At 42.6% G+C, this 26,979-nt stretch overlaps 2 protein-coding genes across 7 annotated transcripts in view; one reads left to right on the top strand and one right to left on the bottom strand.

Moving 5' to 3' along the window:
- LOC111242859 (WD repeat-containing protein 47) overlaps window positions 1-26,979 on the bottom strand; it is a 77,139-nt gene that overhangs the window by 39,236 nt on the left and 10,924 nt on the right. For all 6 annotated transcript variants that reach the window (XR_015323410.1, XR_015323407.1, XM_086983145.1 and 3 more), the window contains exon 9: window positions 22,311-22,386. Coding sequence is in view for 4 of the 6 variants with exons in the window: in XM_086983145.1 (XP_086839271.1) it covers window positions 22,311-22,386 (76 nt within the window). In the remaining 2 variants the exon portion in view is untranslated. The remainder of the gene's footprint in view (window positions 1-22,310; window positions 22,387-26,979) is intronic.
- Window positions 11,001-17,501, top strand: LOC147758560 (uncharacterized). Its single transcript, XM_086983159.1, has 2 exons — window positions 11,001-11,562; window positions 13,514-17,501. The coding sequence occupies exon 2, from the start codon at window positions 13,745-13,747 to the stop codon at window positions 16,583-16,585; it is 2,841 nt and encodes a 946-aa protein (XP_086839285.1). The 5' UTR covers window positions 11,001-11,562; window positions 13,514-13,744; the 3' UTR covers window positions 16,586-17,501.

The following is a 26,979-nucleotide window of genomic DNA, read 5'->3' as shown; positions in this document are numbered from 1 at the left end:
AATATAGTTACTATGAGACGCGTTGAATATTTGTTCAAACATACGTACACAAATAAAGAATAACAAGTGCACTGGGTTCTGCACCCAAATCGGCACGCGATGGTGTTGCATATTCCAAAAGTGTGGATGTGCTGAACCTTGACCAAATATTCGATCACGGGCATTTGGGCCTCCTCTTTACCGGTTAGCATTTAGCTAAGGGGTCGCAGTTCAATCAGTATCTTAGTGAACGCTAGCTTTTACAATAGATTCATCTGAGATAGAATTTTTTCGTGCCGGCTCACTCCGTCATTAATTGACACTCAACGCTCGATGTAACTTTACAATAGAGAGTTTCATTAAGCTTTATCTGCGTGTTAAGCAAATTGTCCCATGTGTAGCTTATGGCTTCACACTAGACAAAGATATGTTCTTCACGTTTTTCCCATCCGTTCCAAGAATCCGCTTTGTCCCAAGTCTCTATCTGCCAACTATGCTTGCTATTTAAGACGACTGGAAACCCGTGGGTCAAAAACATATTGGCCGAAAATATTCGCATTAATTCTAAAGTTCACTTAACGGCTCTTGTCTGACACGTGGTGGAAGGAGGAATGTAAATATTATTGGCAAAAGTATCATTTTTCTCCTAAATTCCCTCGAGTATAGTTCTGGTAATATATTTTCAGTTTCGTTGGATGGATAGAAGCTCTTCAATGCAAGGTAGAACGCGCGACGCCTGGTAATAATCTGAATAAAATGATAATTTGTTGATGCCCTATCATTTTGTCAGTATCCGCAGGGTTTCAGGAATCGTTCCATGCGTAGAAACTCACCTATTCAAAATCCGGAAATGATCCCAAAACTACTGATCAATCTTGTCACGATCATTCATATTTCCTTAATATATCGAACAATCACCGCAGTAGATTTATATGAACCTACCGGCATTTTCAAATCATGCAGATACATGGGAAAAGCGAGCAACGCCACCTACTTAGAATGACATTAACAATTATTTGTTGTCTGTTCAGAGACGTTCTGTTTAAGTTTACTTACGCACGCAGTGATCGATGAGCTTTTACGACTCGCGGTTGATGAAATACCCCTAACCAAGTAAGGATTATTTTGAAGTCTTACATATATGCACTTAACGAAAAGCAAAAAAAAAAAACAGTACAGCATGCTACTTCCGTGTATGACGCCATTAAGAGAGATGCACCACGCGTTTGCATTCCATTCATCCACTTTCGTGTATAAAGGCACACGGTGTGCTTGGAAGCTTGCACAGTCATTGTCTATATTGTAATAGGCCCTCCAATGTTATTCTCTCAATATCTATTGGGGCTTTTCCGGACGGAACCAGTGGACTTTGATACATTAATGATATTCATAGCGTAGAAATAACCTTCGGCCGAATCAACGAACACCATCGGCAGATTCAATAGAGAGCGTTTAATAAGCAGTGAAGTGAACAGAATGTTGATGAGCTTTTTTAACATCTTTATAGATAAAAAGCCGGCTTCATTCAATTTACATTGGCGATATAACGAGTCAGATGTTTATAGCTGTTGTTATTTTTGCCGCGTCACGGTCGGGTCGCGCGCTAGAACCGGCTTATTCTGGCCAATATATATCACAATAAACCACTCAGAACAGTTCGAAGTAAACCCACGCGCGCTAAAGTGGGTACGCTCATCGATAAGAACAATCTGTCTACGTGAAGAGTGCCACAGAAAGAATCTTACTCGGATTTCGATTCAGTAATCTTCTTTAATGCATTCGTATGCTTGTATATATAGGTACTGGAGCTTTACCTACACATAGAAACATATGTGCAGGTGAAAACACAATATATTGCTGTTATTAATCTATCAACTGAAGCCTCGCCGATGCAATTGTAAATTATTCCTTTTTTAAACCCACTATATAATGTTAGACCCGTATATTAAAGCTAAAGCTCTACCGAAAATGACGGAGTATTCGAAATCAGTTCCGCAGACTGCTCCCTTATTAACAGCGAGAGAACTGCGTCAGTACACGGAAAAATGATCTCAAACTATCTCAACGTTCACGTTTTCCATTGATCTCATACGTGTCATGTGTACGCATAAGGTCAGAGGCATACTTCAACAAAGCTAGCATCTGTAGCATTTACAATAGGGTTAATCATCTTGTTACGGGTTCTTCGTTTCTCCCGTTCAATTTGTCCCTGTTGCAAGCTTCGCTCCACCGTTGTTGTTCAAATAAACAATCTGTTATCGCAAAAAGAAAAACATCACGCAAGCATGCATAGGACGCTCATCTAAGCGCGTGAACGCATCATCTTCACGAGCATCTCCGCGGCCGAGTCTTGTAGCGTCTGGTGGGTTGCCTAATCCCAAAATGAAATGGGCGTTTTTATCATGTTTTTATGACGGATCAACTACAACCCCCCTCATAGTAGCTTATGCATGGCCACCTACATCGGCTACCTATGACTCAGTGTTCAAACGGAGCTGAACTGTTCTTACCGGCCATTCTCTAATAGATTATGCCATTCGCGGAGCACTTTCCACGGTCAGGCTGAAGACGCGCAACACCCACAATGACAGTAGCAGTCACCGCAGCTACAACCATAACAACGAAAATAGAAGGTGAGTGAAAAAATTATGTCTTTTTCAGTGATGCAGCCATTGCAAATTACTTTCTTGATTTAGCTTGCGCGGAAATGCAGATGTTGGAGCCCTGACCGCCGCCAATTGTTGCAGTTGTTTCCTATTCTCTGCTACCTTTGGCGTGTATCTATTTACAGAGCCACATAGAAGTTCTAGTGACAGATCATCTTCGCTAGCAGCGACGTGCTATCAGGGTCTCCGACAGCTAGCTTCGCAATAGCGGTAGGAACGACAACATCAGAATCTGATGATTACGGCATTTACAAGAAAGCACCGTTTTCTTTCCCTTTTCTTTGCGAGATACAAGGTAAATAACCGGCAATTTGTTTGTGTTTACATCTGCTGCTACTATTGTTGTGTTTGTTGAAGTTAACAGACTTCACTATCTGATGGCCGCTTGTTACCTTGGTGTCCTTTTTTACAGTCATCGATTTCGTTACGGGCAACACGCTGCGCTGTCACCTTTTATGGTCGCAATGTTTGTAATGGTAACAATGCAATGATATAACGTAATAGTTGGAACGAAGTGACCAACAAGGCGGCCGCCATTGGGGAACACTTGGGGGTTTAAATCGCGTTAACAAAACAACCGCCATGTTGGAAAGCATGGCAAAATTACTGGGAGGAAGCTAACACCCTTTGTCGCGTTGTTGTTGCTGACACTGAAACAGGGGAGAAAAGAATGGCGAACATCTAGCGATAATCCTAAATATCGGCCGGACGGTCCGCCGGATGTCGCTGGCTATTTGTGACGGTAGATTTTTCTAGGTCTATTCTTGCAGCAACAACCACTGGTAGAGAATAATATGCATGGCGCATGGCAAAGTCAATTACGCCGATGATTATTTTTTACTTTCGTTCATTTGTCAAGTTACATTACATAACGCCTCCTGTACTGCTGTCACCATCCTTATCATGATCACTATCACAACATAAAATAACAGCTAGGGAAATCTAAATTAAAGTGTAAATCCGAAACAAAACCGTAAAAAGAACTGACTTTCGAGGGGAAAAGATTAGACGGATGGTGTCGCGTGTTTTTGCTTATAAAACCGATGGATCTCGAAAATGCGGGACATTGAATGTCGTGTACATATAGTTTTGTGTATATTTCATGCAGACGTATTCTATAGAGCTTGTGTAGGCATAATTGTTTTTAATACGAACACCATCGGCGCATATGCCCATGCGCATCGTTTCCGCGGTGTCAGGAACAGTCAGAAATAGCTGTGTCCCTCGATCGGTGATCGATCGATAACATCATCGATCATTATAATAACTTCGATGCTTTTTTGTTATCAGCCGATAGCTCTGTACCGCTAGTGGGTGTGTCTGTCGTGTCCGCTGACTACATTATATCTGCAGCCCGCAATTCAAAAGAGGATGAAACCCTGAAAATGTTCCCATATATCTGCCCGTCGATTCGGTGTCGTCACGATGACAAACTGTGTGTCGGTGACAATCAATAGTACACCAAAAATTAATAAACGTTACGTCTAATTCTCGCATATACCGTCTGCAATTGTTGGTGCATCCGTACAATTACCTAATACATTCATTCGACTAGCCTCCATTAATATTAATAATAATAAATACTATTAAATAATAATAAATAAATTAGATCTCCATTAAACAATACCCGCACCGACATGCCAAACATGGAACACAGATTTCACAGCTCAACCATAATGGAGGACACAACTGAGCATTTTGTTCGACTGTGGCCGACCAAAATCAACGATGTCATATTGTATAGTCGTCACAATCACTAGTTGAAAAAGAAGAGGGCACCATCGTCGGCGGAATGAAGTCCAACCATAGAATACGAGACTCGCGATAAAGCCGTTGTAATTCAACAACTTTTTATCTAAATATTTCACAATTGATAGTAATTATGACGCTGACAAATCTACTGCGCCAGATGGCACGCATACGCACACATTCATACGGGCGTGTCATTTTAAACGACGCTACGTTATAGAGTCAATGTACTTTGTACATTCTACGTACACACTGCATTAGGAAAAGCCGCGTCTAATATTTTTGAATGTAAATTACAAAGATACTGACTGGCGATAGCAAGTTGACCTGGGCATGATGGTGCTCAAAACGTACTGCATTACGACTCGGAAAACCGATTTTACCCGCGCGATTTAGGATCACGTTTCGCTCAGCATCTGCAGAACCGTCCCATTGTTCAGTCATCACAGATCAACGTCCTCTATGTACGCTTATAAACATATCTACACATTGACAGCACATGTGTGTACAGCATTGTTCCTGCCGCCTGCATGAACAGTGCAACAGACCACCGCAATAATGGCGACGTCTGTCTGTTCATCTGGCAATTTCTCTGCGATAGGCTTCATTAGCAAATAAATGACTCTCCCCATCGGACCCACCACGTCGGCAGATACGTGTACCAGTGGCCAACAGAACCGAAAGGATCGCCACCGGCATCAGAACGAACCATGCGGTAGGATGACATTACAGCACCCACACATCGTTGTGTTTACATCTACCCCACTACCCCCGAGTCCCATCCACTAGCAAACATGCGGTCACCAGCGAACATTTTAGCCGGTCAATCAAACATTTTTGCTAGCAGCTGCGGAGGCAATGCACCCACAACGTAGACAATTAGCGATTTTATTTGTCTGAGACTAATAGAGGTTTTGGCGTGTAACGGTGCTAACCTCTTACTGCTGCTAGCAAAAGTAGGATGGATCCGGGCAGGATCTCGATACTGGGACGCTGGGCCATTAGACTACTACCGCAATGGATGCGACATACAGACACAGATCGAGGCAGAACGGGAACTACGTGTGGAAAATATGACTGCATACAAATGTAGATCGGGCGAGCAGCAGCAGAAAAAGAAGTTAGGGCTTCAAGGAGTCAACCGCGCGTCGATGTCGACCACCTCTAAACGGCGCGGGAACGGGCGAAATACCGACCCGATAACGTAATCTGAGGTTGTCTGAATTCTATCCATAACTCTAGTAGATTTCTAATCGCAGTCCGTAGAAAGAGTTTAATCGAAAACAGCGCATTATCATTACATCACAATCAATTGTCATACTCAAATTTCCAATTGGTACAACGATGCTACTATATAGATGAAACGAACTGTCTTCATCACCCCAGATTATGTCTGACGCGTTCAGATTATTGCACGCAAGCTGTTGACGAGGGTAGTTTTCTCTCCCTAACCTTAAAGGAAAACTCTCTGTCATAGCTAATAGCCGAAGCAAAAGTAACTTACTCACACGAGAACGTAAGTATTTTCCTCGGAAACACAAAATAAAACCTCTATCCAATCAGAATAACAGCTCACAATGTGTGCAATATTAACAGCATCTAGGAAGAAGCTCCATTAAAATAGTTGCCATATGAGATGAATGATGTGGAGCTTCTTTTCGTCTAGGTGTCTGGGGTAAACATAGCGGCGGATTTCAAGAAGGATTGCAGCTTTGTCTAGTGGCCAACCGATCTATGCCACTTTATGTGGTCACAATATGGAACTTCCATATTTTGTGGATATATCCTAAGAAAACTGGCAAGTCTGTCTATTCTCTGTCGTCTTCATCTTGTCGGTCGCCATATTAATAAACCAATTTCGGAGCGAGCCAAAAGAAAACTGTCGCTGCCTTTAGCAAACACATTCATGGTAATTGTGCGGAATTCAAAGGGTCGTTCCTGTGGTCAACTTTCCCTGCTCGATGGTCATCTTTGGCGCAAATGCTTGGAAACCCTTTACAAGAAGATGCGAAAACAAGCAAACAATTTTGCAAAAAGAGCGATTTCCCTTCTCTAAAACTTCGCCGTGAAATTGTATCGAGCTCAATATTTCCCCGTTCTAGAAAGCAGATTATCGTGTGCCTTCCGGCTAGACGGTTTACCGGCTATCTGAATAGTTGTTCGTTAGGGCTAGAAAACGAGTGACTTTTGATGCGTATAAAAGGTCGAAGTTTAAATGCGTAATCTAGGAAAAATTTGTCCGCTCAACGTCCGAAATCTGGCCAGCCTCTTGCATGACTCTTGGAACCCGTCGAGCATCAGGTCGTCAAAAGGACCTAGCATACCTTGTAACAAGCCTAGTGGTCTAAACCAGGCTGTTCCAACAAGCGTGTGCCTAAATAAGTTTCTTTGCGTTAAAGTCCGCAAGCTTTCCGTTAAGCAGAATATTCATAGTGAGCTAATAATAATAATGATTATCGCTCGACACTGCTATAACACATAAGATTTTTCGTCCCGTTTTTCTATCATCGCAGTGTATTATCATGCTTCATATCCCTATCTACATATTATTATGATTATATTCTACCATAAAAGAACGCTCTCCACTGACGTGAAGGAATAAACAGAAGTGAAGATTTACAGACGTTGCTGAATTTCTTCTTTGAACTTTTCTGCAAAGTTATGTCAGGGTGACGAAAGGATAACACCGAAAAACAGCGTTAAAGAATACCCTCCTGCGACTTTTTCGAAAAAAAAAGAAAATGACCAAAAACTATTTTAGAAAAGCCTCAGCACCGCCAACTGAATGACGAGAAAAGCAGCCGGCCGCAGGTGCCAGCATATGCTTCAGCGCAGCTGTCAATCCACAGATAAAACTTAAACGAATTTTCGGACTTCCTTCTTCAGCTTCGGACTTCGCAAGATCGGCGAATCGTTTTGGTTACGCTGCGCTTCATTTAGTTTACGCGTTCTGTTCATAGATGTTTTTAACTATGCCAGTATTATATATATATACACATGATGCCCAGTTCCAATGACAACGTTGCTATACATTGTAATTCTATGTTCTATATCAGAAGAATATTAAACGCCGGTTTAAATATAACTCGGTCATACGACGGTCTAGCTGAACGCCTAAGTATCAGAGGAACTTTGCCATTAATAGCTAAACGATCATGAGTGGCTACGAATATAAAAATATGTATAGCCAGTTGAGCGATACGACAAGCAATCCATCATCTTAGTAGACGTCTGATTGAAAAATAGTATCGTTCTTATTATAATCACATGTAGAAATATTTCTCATTTTCATCTCGTGTCACAGATAATTGTTTGATGTTTAATCTGCAAAAACCCTAGCCGTCAACATAGGCTACGTACCACATGCATGTGTGCGCGCGCGTCATGGAACAAGAGAACACTGGAAAAGATACTGTTCTATACTATCATTTCATATAATGAAAGAAGTTAGCGTCTTTATGGCGTCGCTATCCAGTAACACGTCCATGAAGCCAAGCACGACACTGCAGAGTAATAGGCTCTTTCATAACGGCATCAATCGCAGACAACGCAACGAAGGCTTCCTTTTGTGTATTATTAGGGACGATTGAAATATTATTGTAAAAAAAATTATATTACTGCTGAAATCTATGCTGAAGCGATTCAAGCTAAGGTCTGTTTGATTACTGGCAGATACCTTAGATTGCGCCATGGCGGTAAAGATGGCTAGTGTCATAGTTTCAAGTATTTGCACAGACAATTAACTTACAAAGAAGCATAAAATGTCCGAGGGAAAGGCGTTATGTTTTCGAGCTTCCTTCTGCTATTGATTTCAGCCTATTAAATAATACTGGCCATGTTGTTTTTGTAGCTAACTGTTGCAATGTCGTTTGATGTAAATCAGCGCCTTCGTCCAACACCTCACTGACCATTAGGACATCATTAACGCTGTTTCCCCTTGAGAGAAGGCATGAAAAGCCAAATGTTAAGGCATTGAAGGTATATAAATAGTTTATTCGGTCCTTCAATTATTGGCAAACGAATTGAAAGAATGAAAACTACACGCAGGCGGACCTTACAAACGGCCAAAGTCAAGCAGTCAAAGGAGATAGGATTTTGTAATCCAAACTATATATTTTCGGCACAAAAGGCGCACGTGCTAACACACGAGAAGGCACATTTCACTGTCAGCACAGTTTCGGTCGACCGATGTAATAACGCGGAACAAAGATGTGATCTGGAAAATATATGCCACAGTCACATTGCAGCGTCAAAAATTTGTAGCATAATTATCTTCCGGTTAGGCCAGAGTTTCAACAATTCGTATCGCGCCTCGAACTTAGGCCGTACGAAAATATCGGCGTTATCGATTGTTAAATGAATTACTAACATTAGAAACGTTCGATTTCAACCGAACCAGCATAAAACAGTAATCATGGAATTTTGTTCCATTTTCGTTGTCTGCTGGGCTGGAATGCTTATAAATGCGGTCGAAGGGTTGATCATTGTTTGCGACATGGGTAACCTTTGCTGGAGTCTATAGGTACTACTCGATCATTCGGTTTGTTTCGGACTGACTAACTGCAAAAGCTGAGTTATAGAACTTATTTACGTGCGTAACTTCCACTCATCCGAATCCCCAAACCCGTTAACGGCCGCCTAAACTAATCGGATCAATTGAGTTTTCATTTCAGTGTTTGTACCCAATCGTTCACGCAAAAACATTTACTTTTAATATGACGTGTTCGTACCCACACGTCCACTGGAGATACTTCAAACGCGTGTCTTTATAGTATTTAATGATGTTATTATTAATTGGATTGACATGCATGCTAACATGGTGATCACCTCCGTCTACGGTTTGTTTCCTGAATTTTCAGCAGCCCATTGTTATCCTGAGCATCTGCATTTGACGGTATTGACGGTGGCTGTGATCGTTGTTGATGATTTTTACATTTGGAACTAACAACTACAAAATCAATAGAGTAAAATAGAAACGAGGTACATATTTCCGTCACTACGATTGGTCACATCCCACAGCGTAGTGACACGCTGTCTTGATCTGGACCCTCCATCTGATCTGCCGGACTCACTGAATTGCTCGAGCCTGTCGGCCGGCGTTAGTCTCTGTCTGGGAATCGAAAATATCGGTGCGCATCAGATACCTTTTACTTCAGTCACAACTGCTTTACTGGTTCATAGATTGGCCGCATAGCTACATAGTAAATTTAACTGGACAAAAAAACGTAAAATGAAGGAGAAATTATAGGGTATATGCGCCGATGCAGTTACATACACATCAAGATGTGGAAAAGCGAAAACAACAAGATACACAATGCAACAATGGAGCAAAATTTGAGTGCTCCATGATTCAGGAGCCAAGTGTTAATAATAGAAACAATAATAATAGCAGTAACGGTCAGGAAGTACGTGTTATATAACGTCAACGACCATAACTCACGTTAAGTGATTTTTACGCGCAAACAATAGCAGTATAATCGGCTTGTAGCAACGGTCACTTGCTGCCCGCTCGTGCAGGATGAAGATCTATAATTTCCACTAAAACGCCGCTGAAGCTGTAAACATTGAGGGAGTTGGGGGCGAGAGGGGCACCTATGTGTAGAGCAACGTCGGAAGACTTACTTTAAGCAGACGAACGCATGCCCATTATATGGGTAACTGTATCATCGCTGGCGTGTTTCACGACACACGAGTACATTATGTACTATATTATGATACGCATAATGTATGGGTAAGGAAGTCGTTTGCGTACGGTATGTTTACGCGAAACCTGTGTGGATGACAGGACATTCAGGCCATTGGGTTTCGTTGCTATGCATGCGAAGTTTATTTTGACGTTGTAAGTAGAGATGTCGTAAGTGCGCAAGCGTGACCATGTCAGAAGTGGATATTTAGTTCAAGGTTAAGCTGATCTATATTTAGCTATCCAACGTTCGGTGATCTAGTCGTGGTCGTAGCCATACAAATGATAGAACGTCCCTAAACTAACGCGTGTATGTTTGATGTACTATAAGTAGCGAAACTATTGACAAGCAACGCGCACTTCTTCGTGCTCCGATTAGCGTTTCGCGTAGAACTCTGCCTTTGCTAGAATAATCACCGCGCGTCTTCTAGTTGGGTTTCACTGCTTCGTTCGTTTTGAAGTACATTCAACTATTGATCCTTGGCAAGCGAACCGTTCTTCTTTGCCAGGCGAAAATTTACCACGCTTAATATGCATATCGTTCGTTCCTCGCGCATGTGACGCGTCCACTATGTCTCAATCGTTCGAATAAGAGAATCCACCAATCGGATAGTCTGAATTCGTATCAAAGGAATTGTATCAGGCGCATTGCCACGAGCTACCGTAGCGATTGTTAACTCTTTTCATTGATTACATTATCCCAATTATTGATATATTTAAACGATCCTAAATAGTTCCGTAAGGATTTTGCCAACTGTATTCACAGGTGAGTTACCGCCTAAACGACTAAAACAACAAACTAGCGGATTTTACGCGACTGCGTAATTACTCCGACATAGTGATATGACTGTTCTCTTCGCCTTCATGCTCCGCAACAGTGGTGGTTTGTTTCAACTGCCAGCTTATTTTTACCCATATATGACGCTCTTATATGCTTATTTCGGTTCGATGATAAGCGCTAAATTCAATGTATGTTACTTAGTGCGAATGCTGCCCAAAACAATAACAGCTAACCTAGCGGACACGCCAAGCGAAAGAGAACGATTTGGCGGGTGCTATTGAATGAGTCTAACAAGATTAGTTAGTTGAACGCGCCCGCTGGCGGATCCCTAGGCTTCCTTAGCGTCCGTCAAAAAAGTCTATTTCTGTCCGAGCGCCTTACAACAATAGACCTTGACTTCGCAGAAATTCGTTAAGTGGAAAATGCTCAAAGCCGCAGGCGGATTGCAATTCAGGCCTATTTAATCACTATTGGCCTATCTCAACATGGAAGCTGAAAGTTGGGCGGCATGCACAGTTATCTTTTTTGGTCGAAATTAAAAAACCATCTTTCCAGATGCTAGCGGGCATCAGTGTTTTCTACGGTCTTCGCGAGATGCTTCCGAGCTCGAACGATTGTGAGTGAGTGAGTGAGTGAGTGGTCGTCGAGCCATGATCATACGCCTGACGCAGGGCTCACTTCCGTCATAACGACAATTACCAGAGGTAGTTATTTCAAAGCGTTTGAACGCGCACTTCCAGAATAAAAATCGTCCAAAGACGAACTAGAATAATTATTACGAATATTGATGCCGTTGGCTATCTTTATTGATCTGTGATAGTTTCTATACGTGTACTTCTTCATCTAAAGCTGATCTAGCTAAGTATAGTAATAAAGCTACGAGAGGTCATGCGTGAAAGCGGATGTCAGTTGTGTTGAAACGAAAGCAAACGTGACGTGTAGAGAGATAAGGCGGTATTTTTCGCTTCGATTAGGACAGCCAATGGGGAGATTATTGACCTCTTATAAAAGCAATTTGTGTATATCTTAGACAATATTTTATAGATATTGAGCTTATAATCAAACAGACGGTGTTACTTTGCCGTTGGAACGACCACAGACTTCGACCGTGCTTCCATTCAACGAATAGCTTCAATGTTTGCTCAGTCGAGAAACGGATCCACGGATATATTAGATAAACGTGCGAAATCTGCCGTATTAGATGTTTTGTTTGTGTATCTACTGATTGACAATGACACCAGGCGTATTTAAGCCACTTTTTAGCCTAGGCGGAACAAATCTTTGCTTAACTCGCTTTAGCCGGGTATGTTGCTGTCGCTTAGGTACGCGGGGTTTATAAGAGGCTGCCCAGACCCATGCTGTGTCTGTGAAATGACGGCAATCTGTCATGGTATTTCTAGACCATAAGTATCTACAAAGGGAGGTTATTCCGTCCGACCTAGAGCTGCTAGTCGTGTGGACCTTTGATTAGAATCCCGGTAAAAGGCAAGCATCGAGAGTTTAAGAGAAGTGTTTTGCGTAGGCGTTTTCTTGTGTATTTCTTGTATATCACTTTGACCCACGTTATATCTATATGGTCATATCAAAAAACGAATATGATGATTAGAATGCATACTGTTGCACACTTAGAGTCAATTTTTGGTGCTACTTATCCATCCGAGCAACGCGCACTACGCTCGGCTAGCTTACACGGTGTACATACACAGTATAATTGCGGTGTCATTTATTTCCTTATCAATAAACATTATCCATGCACTCATATCTGTAGCAGCGGCTTCTACTGATTGTTGTCGTCGCCGCCACTCTTCGAAGCGACACCTCGGCGATCTTCACCGCCTATTTAGCCGAGGCAGCAGCAGTCATCCACTGAACGAAAGTGAGGATGACCAGCCACCTCGTGCCGCATGCGTCACACCTCTGTTGGACGACGTTATATTGCTGCTGCGTTCTTTGCCCTATAAAGTCACCGGTGCAGCTCCGGCATCAGCATCCATTGCCTGCTCTAGCATTTGGTGGACGCGGCAAGTCCCGGTAATCGACTCTACAGCCGGCCCGCGAGCGGTCCGTCTGAGCATTAGTTGCGTGGCTGCCACCGCCAGCGGCGACGGCGGCGGCGGCGGCGGCGGCGGCGGCGACGGTGGTGGCGGCAACAGAACAACGACTACAATCGCTACCAGCCCCAGTGACGCGCACTTTTCCCTCGCCCGCTCCCAAATCCCGTTAGCCGGTAGCGGTTTGGTAACCAGCAGGCATCAAACGGGGAGTGCCTGCTAGGCAACTACGAACTTCTACGAATGTGGACCGCGAACGTAGTCGTGGTGCTGCTATTACTACTCAAGCTTCGCGGTTGCGAGTCTCATTCTATACGAAACCGAGCACCTGTGAACACTACATCGGAGACACGATCGATGTTCTTGTAGCACAAAGAAAAGGAAAGCGCAATTGTCTGTCGAGCTAATTGGTGACTTGCGTTAAGTGACGTAGCCAGTCGACATCAGCCACTGCGCACTCGGGTTGCACCCAGCTTTCGAAACTTGAATTCGTTTTATTTACGTGTAGTGTCTTATCAATTACATTGTTCTAATCGTGCTAGTACAACGAGTCACAGGGGAAATCGTACTCGTAAAAGTAACTCGTGTGTTTCTGTTCCAGCAGCTTCGGTGGACTCTCGAGTTGTTGGTTTCGTCCGTCTTACCCGTGTGCGACTATTTGAATGTGCTCACAACGTTGGATTATTACTGTCAATTCAATCCTGGTGAAGCTGTCATTTGCGTCGGCAGCGCAGTGAGACTAAGTTATAGTGTCTAATTGCTTTCCTGTAGGAAAAGGTACGCACAAACTTTTAAAACTTTCTCACCTATTATGGATTGAGCTCTCGCTGTGGAGATGTTCGGTCTGTGCTGCTTCGCGCAGTCGGGGGGCAAGGAGCCCCCCAAGACGAAGCCACCGAACCTTCTCGAAGAGCCGGCCGAGAATCTTGAGGCGTTCAGGGAAGGATTACGTAGCATCTCGACCCCAGCCACGTCGTTTCAAAAGATCGGTCCTGACATGATCGGAGCAGGAAAAAGTTCCATCACATTGCCCCTACACATGCCTCAGTCGCAGACGTCTCAAAAAGGTAAGAAGGGGAAGACTGGAAGTGACGACATCATTCCCGCTCTTGATATCGAGGTATTCGAACGACGACAATTCGAGGCGTACAAGGAAGAGGTCGAGAAGCGACGTAGGCTTCAACTAATCGAACGTCAAATGGCCCTCTTCAACACGTGGGAGTTTTACAACGAGCAAGAGATGTGGGACTTGCTTGTCCGTTACAACCAGTACATACAAAGTGGACACCAAATTTTCCTTACGCCAATGCCAGACTGTCCTATTCACGGGCACTCGATCACGAGCAAACAACAGCAGCAGTCTAAACGTAGCCATAAGGCTCACAAGAAGCTCAAACAACGTCGAAGGCAGTCCGCGAGCAATCTTTCAGATGAGCAATCGAGCCCATACGCGTCGCAATACTCCGACAATCAGCGCAGCGATCGATCGCGGTCGAGTCTCATAAGTCGAGTCAGCGCTGAGATTCATTCGACGGAGAAAGCATCGATGGAATCTGTGCTGAAGATTATGACCACCGTAGATCAACCCCTACCCTCCGATGTGAGCGAGAAGGACAGTGGAATTGATAAAAACTCGATTAATTCGAGTATCGGCAACGGTTCGGATCGGTCTCTGAGAAAGTCACTCGATCATGAGCTTCACCAACGGCAGCCGATGCAGCCGCAGCTTCAATATAAAGGGTCCCCCGCTTCGTCGCATGAATCTGTAGGACGCAGCCCGAGTCCTCCGGTTCTTTCTTCCCCGCAGGCCGCAGAAAATGACTACGATTTAGACGTAGCAGCCAAACCTGAACAGGAAGATAAGCACGAATCAAGCGAATACCCTAATTATCCTGAAGGGATTTATTACGCTCGTAAAGACGTGGAACCTGATGCTGCGTTTGGTGCCATTTGGGAGAATTGCTCTTCAACTATTATCAACACGTACGAAGATATGGATCTGCAACGTCGAGGATCGCTAGGAATAAACGTGCGTAAGCCTCGTCAACGCGATGAGTCCGATGAATTTGCCCCGCCTAGTGAACCCCGAACAGAGATTACGTATGGAAATCAAGAGCTAGAGGAAGCTCTTGTTTTAGCGACACCCACCGAAGATGATATCGAGTCGAACGAAAATGCATTGAATAGCATAGAGAAATGCTACACTGATAATAAAAGCCGAGGTCTTGATATCGATTGCCGAGACCTTCTCGAATGTAAGGGCGATCAGTGTTCGCCTTCGAAGGTAATGTTGCGCTCTTTAAATTTGTCCACTCATAATCTTACAGAGATCCCACAATCAAATGAGGACTCGCTTGAACGTAAAGACAGCTACTCGAAAGTGAATAAGGAAGAAATGAAGGTTTACGAACTTAGAGCGGACGTTCGAGATATCATGACTTCGTCACCACCGCTACACGTGAAACAGATTGAAGCCCTCGTCCAGGAAGATCAGGACTTCTATGACGACTCGCGGGGTCAAATCGAGAGCGAATCGCTCATAAAGTTAATAGAGCCAACAGTAAATAATGAAAACGGGAATTTTCAGGCAGATTTTTTGCCACAACAACAACAACAGCAGCAGATATTGCCTGATTCTCATCAGCCAATTCATAGGGCAGCGACGCCCAGTCCCCCGCGGACACCCCGAAGTCACTCACTTCCTCGTACAGTAAAACAAGGATCGTACAGCGACGAGCCTATGGTGGTTGACGAACAACCACGACGAAGTCAGAAGAAACCTGCTTTACCTATGCCTTCAGTCACCCAGGAAGGAACAGACGTTTTTGTTGGAGATGAAGGTGACAAAAAAATAGACGAAAGCCCGAAAATGTTCGAAATGCCAAAACTGAGAGATGCGTCTGAAAGGAAGATCACACCCATCGATGAGGAGAATGATGAATTGTCCATTCGGATGGAAATCCAAAAAATTATAACGAAGCTTCATAAGACCGGTGGTTGGCGTAAAGCTACTTCTACGCCAGGTGAACCCTATCTTACGCTTGACCTGCGCAAAGAAAGCAAGATTGATTTCGAACTACCTGTAGTCGATTTTGAGGTTCGTGCAAAAGAACTGTTGGTTTTAGTACCAGACCCACAGCAAGCTTCCACCGTTGCTGAGGGAGAACACGCCAAAGAACCGGAACGGTTGCCCGCGAACTGTGAACACAAAAGGGCCTATTCACAAATCGATGTGGAAGCTTTGGACTTTAAGAAGGCTCGAGAAGCTTTAAAGAAGTTCACTAACGACGGTTCGAACCCTCTGCTAAAGCAGGTACCCAACCGCTCCATTCCTATGCTCGTGGAAGAGACCCGTAAAGCGGCTGAAGCTTCGACGACGTCTATTAAAGCCAAGCTAACAAAAACCGTCTCTGCGCCGCCCAATTTGAAGACGCCGCAAGTCTCATCGCATCCACCACTGGCCAACGTTTCTGACCCGGCCGATTCGAAGGTACCCCAAGAGCCTTCTGAACCCTTCTCGGAGATCGCTGCTGCGGACGCCCATCAGGAAAGTGTTCGTGACGAGGAAGAGGACCGGATCAACTTTCAAGCCGCCCGAGAGACTTTACAGAAGCTGACCAGTCTCAACAACGGAATGTTCTTCATGACCGACCGTAAGAATCGACAAGCGTTTTAGTGCCAATCATCTTTGTGCCGTACATTTACGGTCCTATATATATCTAGCAGCTTTTGCTTGCTACAGCCCAACGGTTGGTCGGTTAATTTAGAACGAAATATACATAAGGGACCAAAGGTATTTTAGCTGCCGCAGTGTACTCTGCGCACAAATGACATCGATTCGAATATTTTAAGCTTAGTTACAGCACTTCGCTATTTTTAGCCGCTCACTGACCTACCGAAATAATCAATATGTTCGATACAAGGGCGCTGACGTGCGAAATGGCCGACCACGACACTGGCTAACTTCGCTCTTTCCGTTCTTTTTCACCCTTTCTTTCCGCGATCATTCAAGTTAATGAAGACGAAAATAACTTATTCTTTGTAGTCACATTGCAAAGCATACTCAGTCGTGAAAAAACTCTCAGGTTTTTTTAGGTTCTTCTGCGCGTCCACAGTTCTTTTACGAAAGAGAATATGGATAGGCCTCACAAACGAACGACATAAGCCATATATGTAGAACAACGGACAAAGTGTCGAGATGCTCGAACTTGCTTTTTGTCCACTTGATACTCCCGTGTTTCGAATATATATCCGTTAATGAGTGCAACAACAATGTATGTCATAGTTGGACTGCCAACAAATAGTTATCTTAGCAGGGTGATCGGCCAACAAATCACGTGAACCCTATCGCGTAAATGCCAGTGTCAGGTTTGTGGACTTCCTCGCGGAGCTAAGCACGATCAGTGCAACGCCGCCACCTTTGCCCACAAGAGCCTCAACATCGGCGGTCAGTAGAAACCCAGTCTGACGAAATAAGGGGATCAATGGCCGTGCGAGCTACCGATGGTGGTATTCGATGATGTTAAACACGATCCTTGTGATGATGACAATAACCATTGAATAAATGCGCCACCGAGCGCCAACTAAATCTATCTCGATGTATTTATTTACTCATTTACTTCAAAAAAAACAAAAAAAAAAAACTTTAATTATCACTGTTATCAATATTCGTTCATAATGTTGACATATTTTGTCAAAAGTAACAATTGCGGCTGTTGATCGTTGTTACCCGCCATAATCTCTTGTGATGGACGGGTTGTCAGGAAAAAAACGAGGACAGCTGGTGCTAAGCGAAGCGGAAATTGTTTACAGTTAAAAAGAATCACTCAATGGTATCGCGCTTAAGGCATTATTGTATAACAAAAAAATCACTGGTTATGTATGTATAATCTTTGCTAGTTTTTACCGATAGAATTTTTCTAATCTGTAATGACTTTGGAAATCGTAATTATAAACGAGAATGACACATAATGCAGAGAATTCACAACCAATTTATGTAAGCTTAATAATTACAGGCTAGTTAGGTTCAACAATTCCGTGACGAGATGCAATTTTGCAAACTCCCACTTATATCTGTTCCTGTATACAGAACTTCTTATTCGCTTTATCTTATCTGAGTAGTCGTTACAAACACGTTACAAATGGTACAAGCTTTGCAAATTCTTCTTGTATGGATGGATATATCTTCATTCAATCCCCATACAAGTTCGAAGACGCCTACAGAGAACGACAGATTTTTTCATCGGAACCCTCTTTATTTACCAGAAATTTATATGAAGGTTTATACGATAACTCTTGCGATTTGTCGTATTTTCTATTTTATCTATTTTCATTCTATCTCTCGTGATGATCTATGGTCGCAACAATTTTGATTTTGTTTTTTTCTGTGTAAAATTTTTATATTAATAGAAAGAGGTGAAGGACAAGAGAAGGAAAGGCTAAAAAATCGTTAGTCAGCAAAAATGAAAACGCAAGTTCCTTCTGGTGGGTGTTCCCTATCTGTCTTCATCGTGGCCTTTTGCATATCACATGATCTGTGAAGGTATGTTAGCTTGTCCCCCCCATTCCCCTAACGGAACCTTTTTTAGCCAGAGCATAAAGGGTTTTTGAACCCGATGGTTCCATCTGTTACGTCACTCATGGTAATCAAGGCGCGGGTTTTATTCGAGCCCCTGGGTGTTAGTAATTGAACCGCCACCACCCCTTCACCCTGATATTCCCACAGAGCAATTACCCAGCCTTTCCACACCCAGGGAGAGTTAGAGAACCAGTCTTTGGTTTGCTTCGAATATTTTTTCGCTCATAGTTTCGATGAATCCAAAATGTTCATTGACGTAAGCAAGAAGAAAGCCGACGAGTTCGTCGCTGGATCGTCTAATCGTTCATTGCTCCATTCACGTCGTTCGTTACATGAGTAGGCGAAACGCTTGGCGCGCATCCCATCCATCCGAACTCTCGCTTAGATAACCAGAAGACAAAAAGTTAGACGTGTCTGCCAATTACAGACTCTTCTTAATAACAAAAAGCAGAGCTTTGCCTCGCTGAGTCTATTCCAAATTGGATAGGCTCAGCTAATTCAGTTCTCTTGTTCATCTCTAGAGCTAACCGACGCGTATAAAGTTAAAAAAAAATGTTGTTAGTCTATGGCATGATTTGCTCTTTCGTTCGTATATATGAGCTGAAATAATAAATATGGATAGCAGATTTTAACTTTGGCGTAAAGATTTCACTACACTTTACAGCTGCTGCTGCTGCTGCTGCTAAAAATGTCAACAAAACGTCGAAATTGAATGACACAGTGGAGCAGATATCATCCAGTTAGCCTTTTCCGCAAATTGATCGACGATTTTCTCAAAATACTTCAACTCACAAGCACGCTTATTGGAACGCCAAACAAACGAGCCCACGAGAGACTGTTTGAGGTTGGTATGATTATATAATTTCTATTCAAATAACGTTCTCTACTCATACAAATTGTGTAGTTCTGCGTCGTTGGCGGGACTTGCAGAAGCGGAAACTTTTTATCTCCACGCTATTTGCTATTAAATAAATATACTCTGCTCGTACAGGCAGGTGTAATCCGCTAAGGGACTATCATGAGCTTGAAAATTTGTCAGGGAATTATCATAATTAACTACGCTTAGTGGGCCGATGTCTAAAACCTTGAAGAATACGATGACAACAAGCTTATAATTCATTACTGAGAACTCCTACTCGGCATCCCACAACGGTGGGCCTGACTAAAAACTAATTAAACTCCTAAAGTAAGTTCTATTTTTCAATTATTGTTCACTTTTTTATTTCTGATATTTTCGCTCTTCCTTTTAGCAATCCTTTATGCCATTATTGAAACGAATCAAAAGCTAACATCGCCTGGCCTTACAGTAGACCAAAGAAAGAAAATAAATATAATAAAAGACAAGATTGCTACTAACCAGAAGGATGAATGGGCACCCATGGATGGAACGATACTTCATAGCTGCAACATATAAGTTCGTTTTTCCGCAAGTCTTAACACATTCGTGCGCTATAGTTCACTCAGCTAAGTTCTCAATTTTTTTTCCAACCTCCTGCAGACAGTTCTTTTGGTCCAATCGCTCGCTGATCTCAAGTCATCTTCGTGATTGTTGGCGGCGTCCATATTCTCACGTCGTGTAAACTCGTTGTACAAGAGGCACGAGCTTTAGGCAAAATGACGCAGATAGTCGTAGGAGAAATGGCCATAGAGCAACAGTTATTCTACCATCTGCCAATCTAAATGCACTACCTATCCCCCCACTATCACTGCCGCCACTATTTTTAACAGAATGGAACATCGTCGTCGTCGTCGTCGTCGCCGCCACATATAACGCTGCTACTGCGTCTGCCCGATAACCACGACCATTAACCGCCCGTTGCTAACACTGCTATCGCCATCGCCGGTCTTTACAGCGTCCTGCCTGCGCCCCTGCCTAGCGTAGTGCTTCTTGCCTTCAAAAGTAAATCGTCAGCGCTTCATTTAAGTTGAAAGCCACTGACATCGACATGATGCTAGCATGATGAAAAGCAGCAGTGGCAACGAAGGCCACAGACAATAACAAAAACAACAACAACAACGGCGGCAGTGGCGCGCCATTTCTCCTCCAGGCGCCTGCAGCGTCTGCCTGTTTTCGGATAACAGACTGAAGTTTTAACAAAACAAAATAAATCAGTTAATCCTATTGATTGTCCAACTTGTACGCAAATTACATCGGGCGGACTATTCGATGACGCACAGCCCATCAGACCGAACTCGGGATGCTATAACAGGAAAAATTGTTTTTTCAGGGTTCTGGAAAATTTTTCAGGTACATGTGAACGGAACGTACACAGATGAGTTAGAAACTAACAGCCAACAGCGCCAAGAACAGTGACGATTTTAAGAGACGTAAATGCGATTCAATAGGAACGCCTCCGTCCATCTTGTCTTATTAGCCTTTTGCGAAGGGGAAAGTTGAACTCCAGAGAGCTTTAGCTAGAAAACTGTCAGGGAACTCATAGACGTCTGCCGCCAGGTTTTTTTCTCGACTTCTTCCGTTTTAAGGAAATTTTCCTAAATTCGAATAACTCTTGTATACACGAAGAAAATTGTCAGTTTAGCTAAAATACGCGTTCCAGAATATCTCATGAGTAAGATTCATGAGTCGATTTTTGTGTCTGGGTAATTCAATAATCGATATTACTAACATTGCGTATTATATTATGCAATCTTAAAGCTTTTTCTTAGTTTAAAACCTCGTTACACAATTGCCCGTCAGAGGAAGAAACTCCAGCTGAATTTTGTTAATCTCTTTTAACAAAGTTTCAGTCTACGATCTCGTTGAGTCTAACCCACGTGGAGTCATCAATGATATATTGTTGCGATTGGGCCAAAACCAGCCTCTATTAATCTAGCTCCAGATCTTTTGAAACTTTCTTAAGGACTCTTCACTCTTTCAAAACCTAAACAATGGCCAGAACATTGGACCAAATCAAGTAGAAGCAATTAATGCAGCCCGTTGATCACGAGTCCTTTTTCAGCGGAACTAGTTAAATAAAGAATTACGGAATTTTTTTTCAAGGTTGGTACGATATTAAAGTCCAGAATGATTCCACGGAACAACTATTGTCAAGTTAGCGACTCAAGCGACGCTGAGTAGGCAACATCTGACCATTTGGTAAGGCTTACAACAGTGGTACCAGAGACAATTATTTGCTTGATGGTGACGCTCATCCTGCAGTTCCTACATACTTCGACGAAGAGAACGTGCATGTGATGGACTCGTTCGCTAACCATCACAGCATTGTTGATACAACAATATAATGTGATGCGAAAATAACTAAAACACTAACATGAGACGATAATCAAGAATAATGTTTATTTCCATAATTTCCATAAACGATGCTTGAGGAAATCAGGAAGCGACACGTAAGTACATAGGTTTGTTGTTGTTGTTGTATACATATAGTTCACTTTACGACGCACTTTACAAAGTACAGATGGACGTTTGTCGTTTCTACAGGCTGTTGTAATTTCATGTTTTTATTAAAATTTCAAAACGTCGTTGGGCACCAAAACAAAGTGGTCCCAACAGAATTTCCCTGATGATATGTTTGATGCTTGCTTAAGATTTCCAAGAATCGATAATATGTCCACCGAAATTTAATCCCAGTTAGCGCCTCATTTTCTAACCTTACTTTTCAATAGTTCAAATATCAAGCAGCTTAAGCCAAATGAAGTGACGTATATTATCGTCTAGCTATTGCATACTGAACAACGACAGTAAGAGAAAAGACAACAAAAAAAGAGCATGACAATTTCATACTCTTCGTAAAATCAGGCTAGGATTTCTACAGAAACATAGTAGCCAATACCACACCTGCAAAAGAGTCCATGTACTCACCCTATTCTGTTGTTGTGTTTGCTCTTGAGGTCCAGTGGGACAAGTTTGCAGCATCGTTGATCCTTTGCCAGAGGACCTGTAAACGATATGAGATTTAGGTAAGAAACACGTTGTCTTTACGCTTTTTGGCCTTATCAAAGTAAACTACACTTTAATTAGAAGAGAAACACTTCACTGTTAACGAAGCTAGGGCTATAACCCAGAAAAATAATTTCGGTAAACAGAAATAAAACCAAAACAAAAGCTAACGGTCATCACTTTTTATGCTGCTAGGATTTTTCGTATGGCGTAATGAGTGTATTGTAATAAGAGAGAGTAGATGATACAATTTTCCACCATGGCTCGTCACGTAAATATGTTAACTAATTATTGATATGTTAAATTATTGTATAAACGAAACTTGTTTATTTCATATCTTTCCTTCTTCAATTTTAGGCATGTTGGCATTCGTGTGCCGGCAAGCTTTTACTTTCACCCCACACGGCTGTCGTCGTCGTCGTTTTGCCTACGAATTTTTGTTCTTCTTCTTTCGACTCTAATATTTTTAGCATCTATTTTGTTTTACATTTTCCACATTGTGCAAAAACTACGAAAGCAAGCCAGAGTACTTGTACCGCTTGCAATCTGTAGCTAAAAGATGTAATCTAAAACAATCATCTTTCTTTAAAAATGACGAAAAGCGAGTCGAGTACATCTTTTAGGTAGAATAATGTCATTTTGAAACTTGGCTCACCCCTACTGAACGGCATCCTACGCTATACACGCCTCGTCCCGCACTATTAGCACACAAGGCACCGAAGCAAAAAGCAGTTAAAAAAAAAAGTGCCATTTTTTACGCACCAATTTAATATCACAGTTCGATCACTACTACGCCAGACACTTTCGCCAGAACTTCTAATATTTTGCTAGACACCTCTTGATTGCTCGTTCGGCGTCGTCCGTATCAACATCGCCAGTGCTATCATCATTTTCGTTGCTGTCCTACCGCCTGCTGACCTAACCGCCAACGCTTAAGAACCGGCTTCGTTCTAGGCCTTCGGCGTGCTCTTTCTTGCTTCCTTCCAGATTGCACCGGCGCTGTGATCGTGATTGCGCATTGGAGTAACGTGTGTTGCTTAGGAAACACTTATTGGTTTATGTTCGACTCTGGGCAGAGACACACTTCTTTCGTACTGGGAAGAACCACTCATCTGAAGTAGTGCCTAACAGTTTAAGTACCGAGCATGAAAAACAAGACGTTGTTCTATCTGATGTAGCGCCAGTCGGCTACCCGCTGGAGCAACATCAGCATTAAACCCCAGACCACGCGAAGCGTGAAATGTGATAAGAATATTTCAAGAGGTCAACTAACTGATGAATTAAACCGAGTAGCACCGACGGCAATAGCAATAGCTGTGGTACTATCGCGAGATCGGTTTATCGCAGTTGTTGTCACCACAACTGCCGCCGGCATTGGTCAGTCTAACGACCAGACCCAGGCGCTGTTTGCAACACTACTCTCCGCGTATAGTACACACTCAAGAGCTACTTCCGCCCCCGCATTCGTTTTATGCCATTATGCTATCTGGGTATCTTGCTACGCTATAAAAAAGGGTTCGTTCGCAGACGAATCTACCCTGTTACCCCTACCAATAAATGAACCTATATGTCACGGGAGCTACAAGGTAGGAACATTCAAAGATACGTGCAACGTACAATCGTACGTCACTAGCCGTGCTGGTTATTAACTCGACGGGTGGCTGAGCGCTCTCAAAGGGCTTAGATCTGGCTGCATATTGTATGCATACATACATACACCTGCTATCACGACCAGTTACAATTATTATTTAACCTAGCATATGTTGCAGATGCTTAACGCGATCATCAGAACGCCTTTTACTAACCTGTAACGGTTCGTAACCGCTCATGCTCCCGATGAAGTTTATCTTTTGAGTTCCATATTGATACTGATGTAAAAAGTATGGTATATTTCTGAAAGGTACTGTTCTGTTTGCATAGGAAGGATTATTAGTTCTAGGGATAATCCGCCTTTCGTTTTCTCAATACCTCGTTCAGTCTAATTAGACGCTAGCGTGACTATGAGTTAGGTCAGAAAGGTATCGCATCAACACGTGTAAACTCTATATACTCCCGGATACGATTACGTTGAGCAGTTCAACTGGCTGATTGATTTCTCATCTAACAAGCGTTTAGTATCGTTCATCGTTATTTAGTTCTTAACCTAACAACAACGCAAGTAAAAAAGAAACATTAAAGAAGAGACGACAGATCTTACATATTACAGGTCCAATTGGATGCTAGACATCATTGCTAGCAGAGCTAATGCTCGGCTGCAACCTAGGTTAGGTTGTTATAATCAGATGCCCTAATAGATAGTACTAGTGATTATTGGAATTTACAGAGGCTATGCTAAAGGTGGTTATTGCAAATATTTACTAGATCTCCTAACGTCCGTGCAGGCCTCTGTATGTGTTCATGTCAACCCTCAGTCTGGACTGCTCGACGCCGGCCGGACGAACGAATATTGTGTAGACTACATATATTTGCTATAGAATCGCAAGTAGAAGAACAGGGACGGCGGCGCTTTTACTCCCATCCCACACCGCGCAAAGCAAGAAACAGCTAAATAAAGCAGATCTACTGGCCGTTATTATAATAAATACGCAAGTGAATGCAAGCGATGAGAGGGCAGGCACTATAATCAACGCACAGTATAAATCGAGAACAAAGGAGCAAGGCAAAAAGGAGAAGAACTACAAGAGGGAAAACCAGCGATCCGCAACAAAGTTAAACAGCGACCATTTCTTCTTAGTTGGGCCGCCCCCAAATGTTTTTGATTGCGGCTACGACTTAACAAAAATAGATCGACAACAGATAAAATTTGCTGAGATTAGATTTTTCCGAAACATTCACAGACACATTTTTCACATAAAAATAGCGTTTCCGCTTTCCACGGCGAAAAGTGCTAGTCAAATAGATAACAAACATTCTCGGCGTCGGGGCAGCAAAGACTGACCATGTGAGGAAAAAATAATTGCGACCATAAATCATTAAATATGATACATATGAATCAAACATGCCTAATAAAAGAAGAAAGGGAAGTATCGGTGCTGGGTTTGAGTCGTTTCAAAAAATCTTAAAGGCGTTTTTTTTCTTTGCTGGATTATAACAGGATAATCAAAGCATTTTTAGAACTTAATACTTCTTACATGGTTGGGTAGAATCTCAGCATTTTGTCTAACTTCGTATTTAGGTATAAACTAATGATTGCGAAAAGCTTTAGCACATGTTATCAAGGTGAAGAATAGAGTGATTTATATATATAATTGGTTGGCGTATTCACTCGAAATACCTGTACCAGTTCCTACGATGGCTTCAAAGATAACCTCACATACTTACTTCATCACTTCTATGCGTACTTAGACTGAACGTAGATGAACAAGCATTACCATAAACGTAGTGAGGTGGCTTGATTTTATTTGGCAATCATTCGGTTCACTGTTCGCCCTTTGCTTAAAGGATTTGCCTTACATGCGTCTTCTACTACAAAGCCTGCTAATTGGTAATGTGTTCGCCAACGATGTTAACGATAGCAAAGTATACACGTCTCGGGTAGAAAAACCTCCTCCAGTAAACGAGGTAACACTGGATCAGCGAAAAAAGTTCTCAAAATCACAGTGAAGAGTAAACGTAACTAGGACGGGGAAGACTCCATGAACAATAAACCCAATCGAGTACGATAGGAACATATGGTGAAAGCTCGCTGGTTTACATCAAAGCTTCAAATAGGAGTGTCGATCGCCTACAGCAAATCATTATGTCATTCTAGACGATATTGTTTCCCGCTACTTTACCTGTCGTATTATATATATATAATATATGTTACACTAAAAAGTTGTTGCAGCCGACTCTGCCAGACGTACGCATGAGCTGATCTGCTTAGCTGAGTGACATCAGATCGTATGACTCATATTAAAGCAAATGGATATTGTTGTGGTGCCAAACGCACGCATATTAGATTTCGTACTGAACCATGCACTTATGCGTACAAAATCGACTGCATGGCCATGGATCATGGATGAGCCAAATTGCTAGTGCATTTTGTAATTTACGTCGGAGTGTTATTATGGTCCAATTTGGGCATGTACAAAACTGTTAAGCTACCCAGCACTGAACTGTCACGCTCGAAAGCTAGATCTGGTTATTGCTTGCTTCAAGTGTCACCACTGTCAGTGGGCGTCACCCGTAACAACTAGCGCTGGGCGACAAGAAGAAGGGTCACGCTAGGTCGTCCAAGTAGTTGTGTTACAGTGCTTCACAGATCATGTCTGCTTGATGCAAGGCACATCTTATTCAGGAGATCATGTCACCGAACAACCGGTAATCACCAATTAGCTTTTATTTCAGACACTGAACACGGATACGGGCTTTAGGCTTGGATACAGCAAAACCTAAAAAAACCTAGCGACCCATGTGTAAACGAACGTCTTCAATAGGAAATCAATACGGAACAAGTATATGCGCAAATCTATAATGCATACTCTGATACAGAACTCTGATACAACACAAGTAACGGACTTTTACGCCAGACCGCATGACTTTTATTTTCGAGCATACCTAATACAATGCCCTTCACTATGACGTAGTGACATTGTTGCACTTGACAACA

Source organism: Varroa destructor, unplaced genomic scaffold, assembly GCF_002443255.2.
Source record: "Varroa destructor unplaced genomic scaffold, Vdes_3.0 BEIS01000001.1, whole genome shotgun sequence".
Lineage (NCBI taxonomy): Eukaryota > Metazoa > Arthropoda > Arachnida > Mesostigmata > Varroidae > Varroa > Varroa destructor.
The sequence above is the reverse complement of the archived record's forward strand: the minus strand, read 5'-3'. Positions and strand labels throughout refer to the sequence as shown.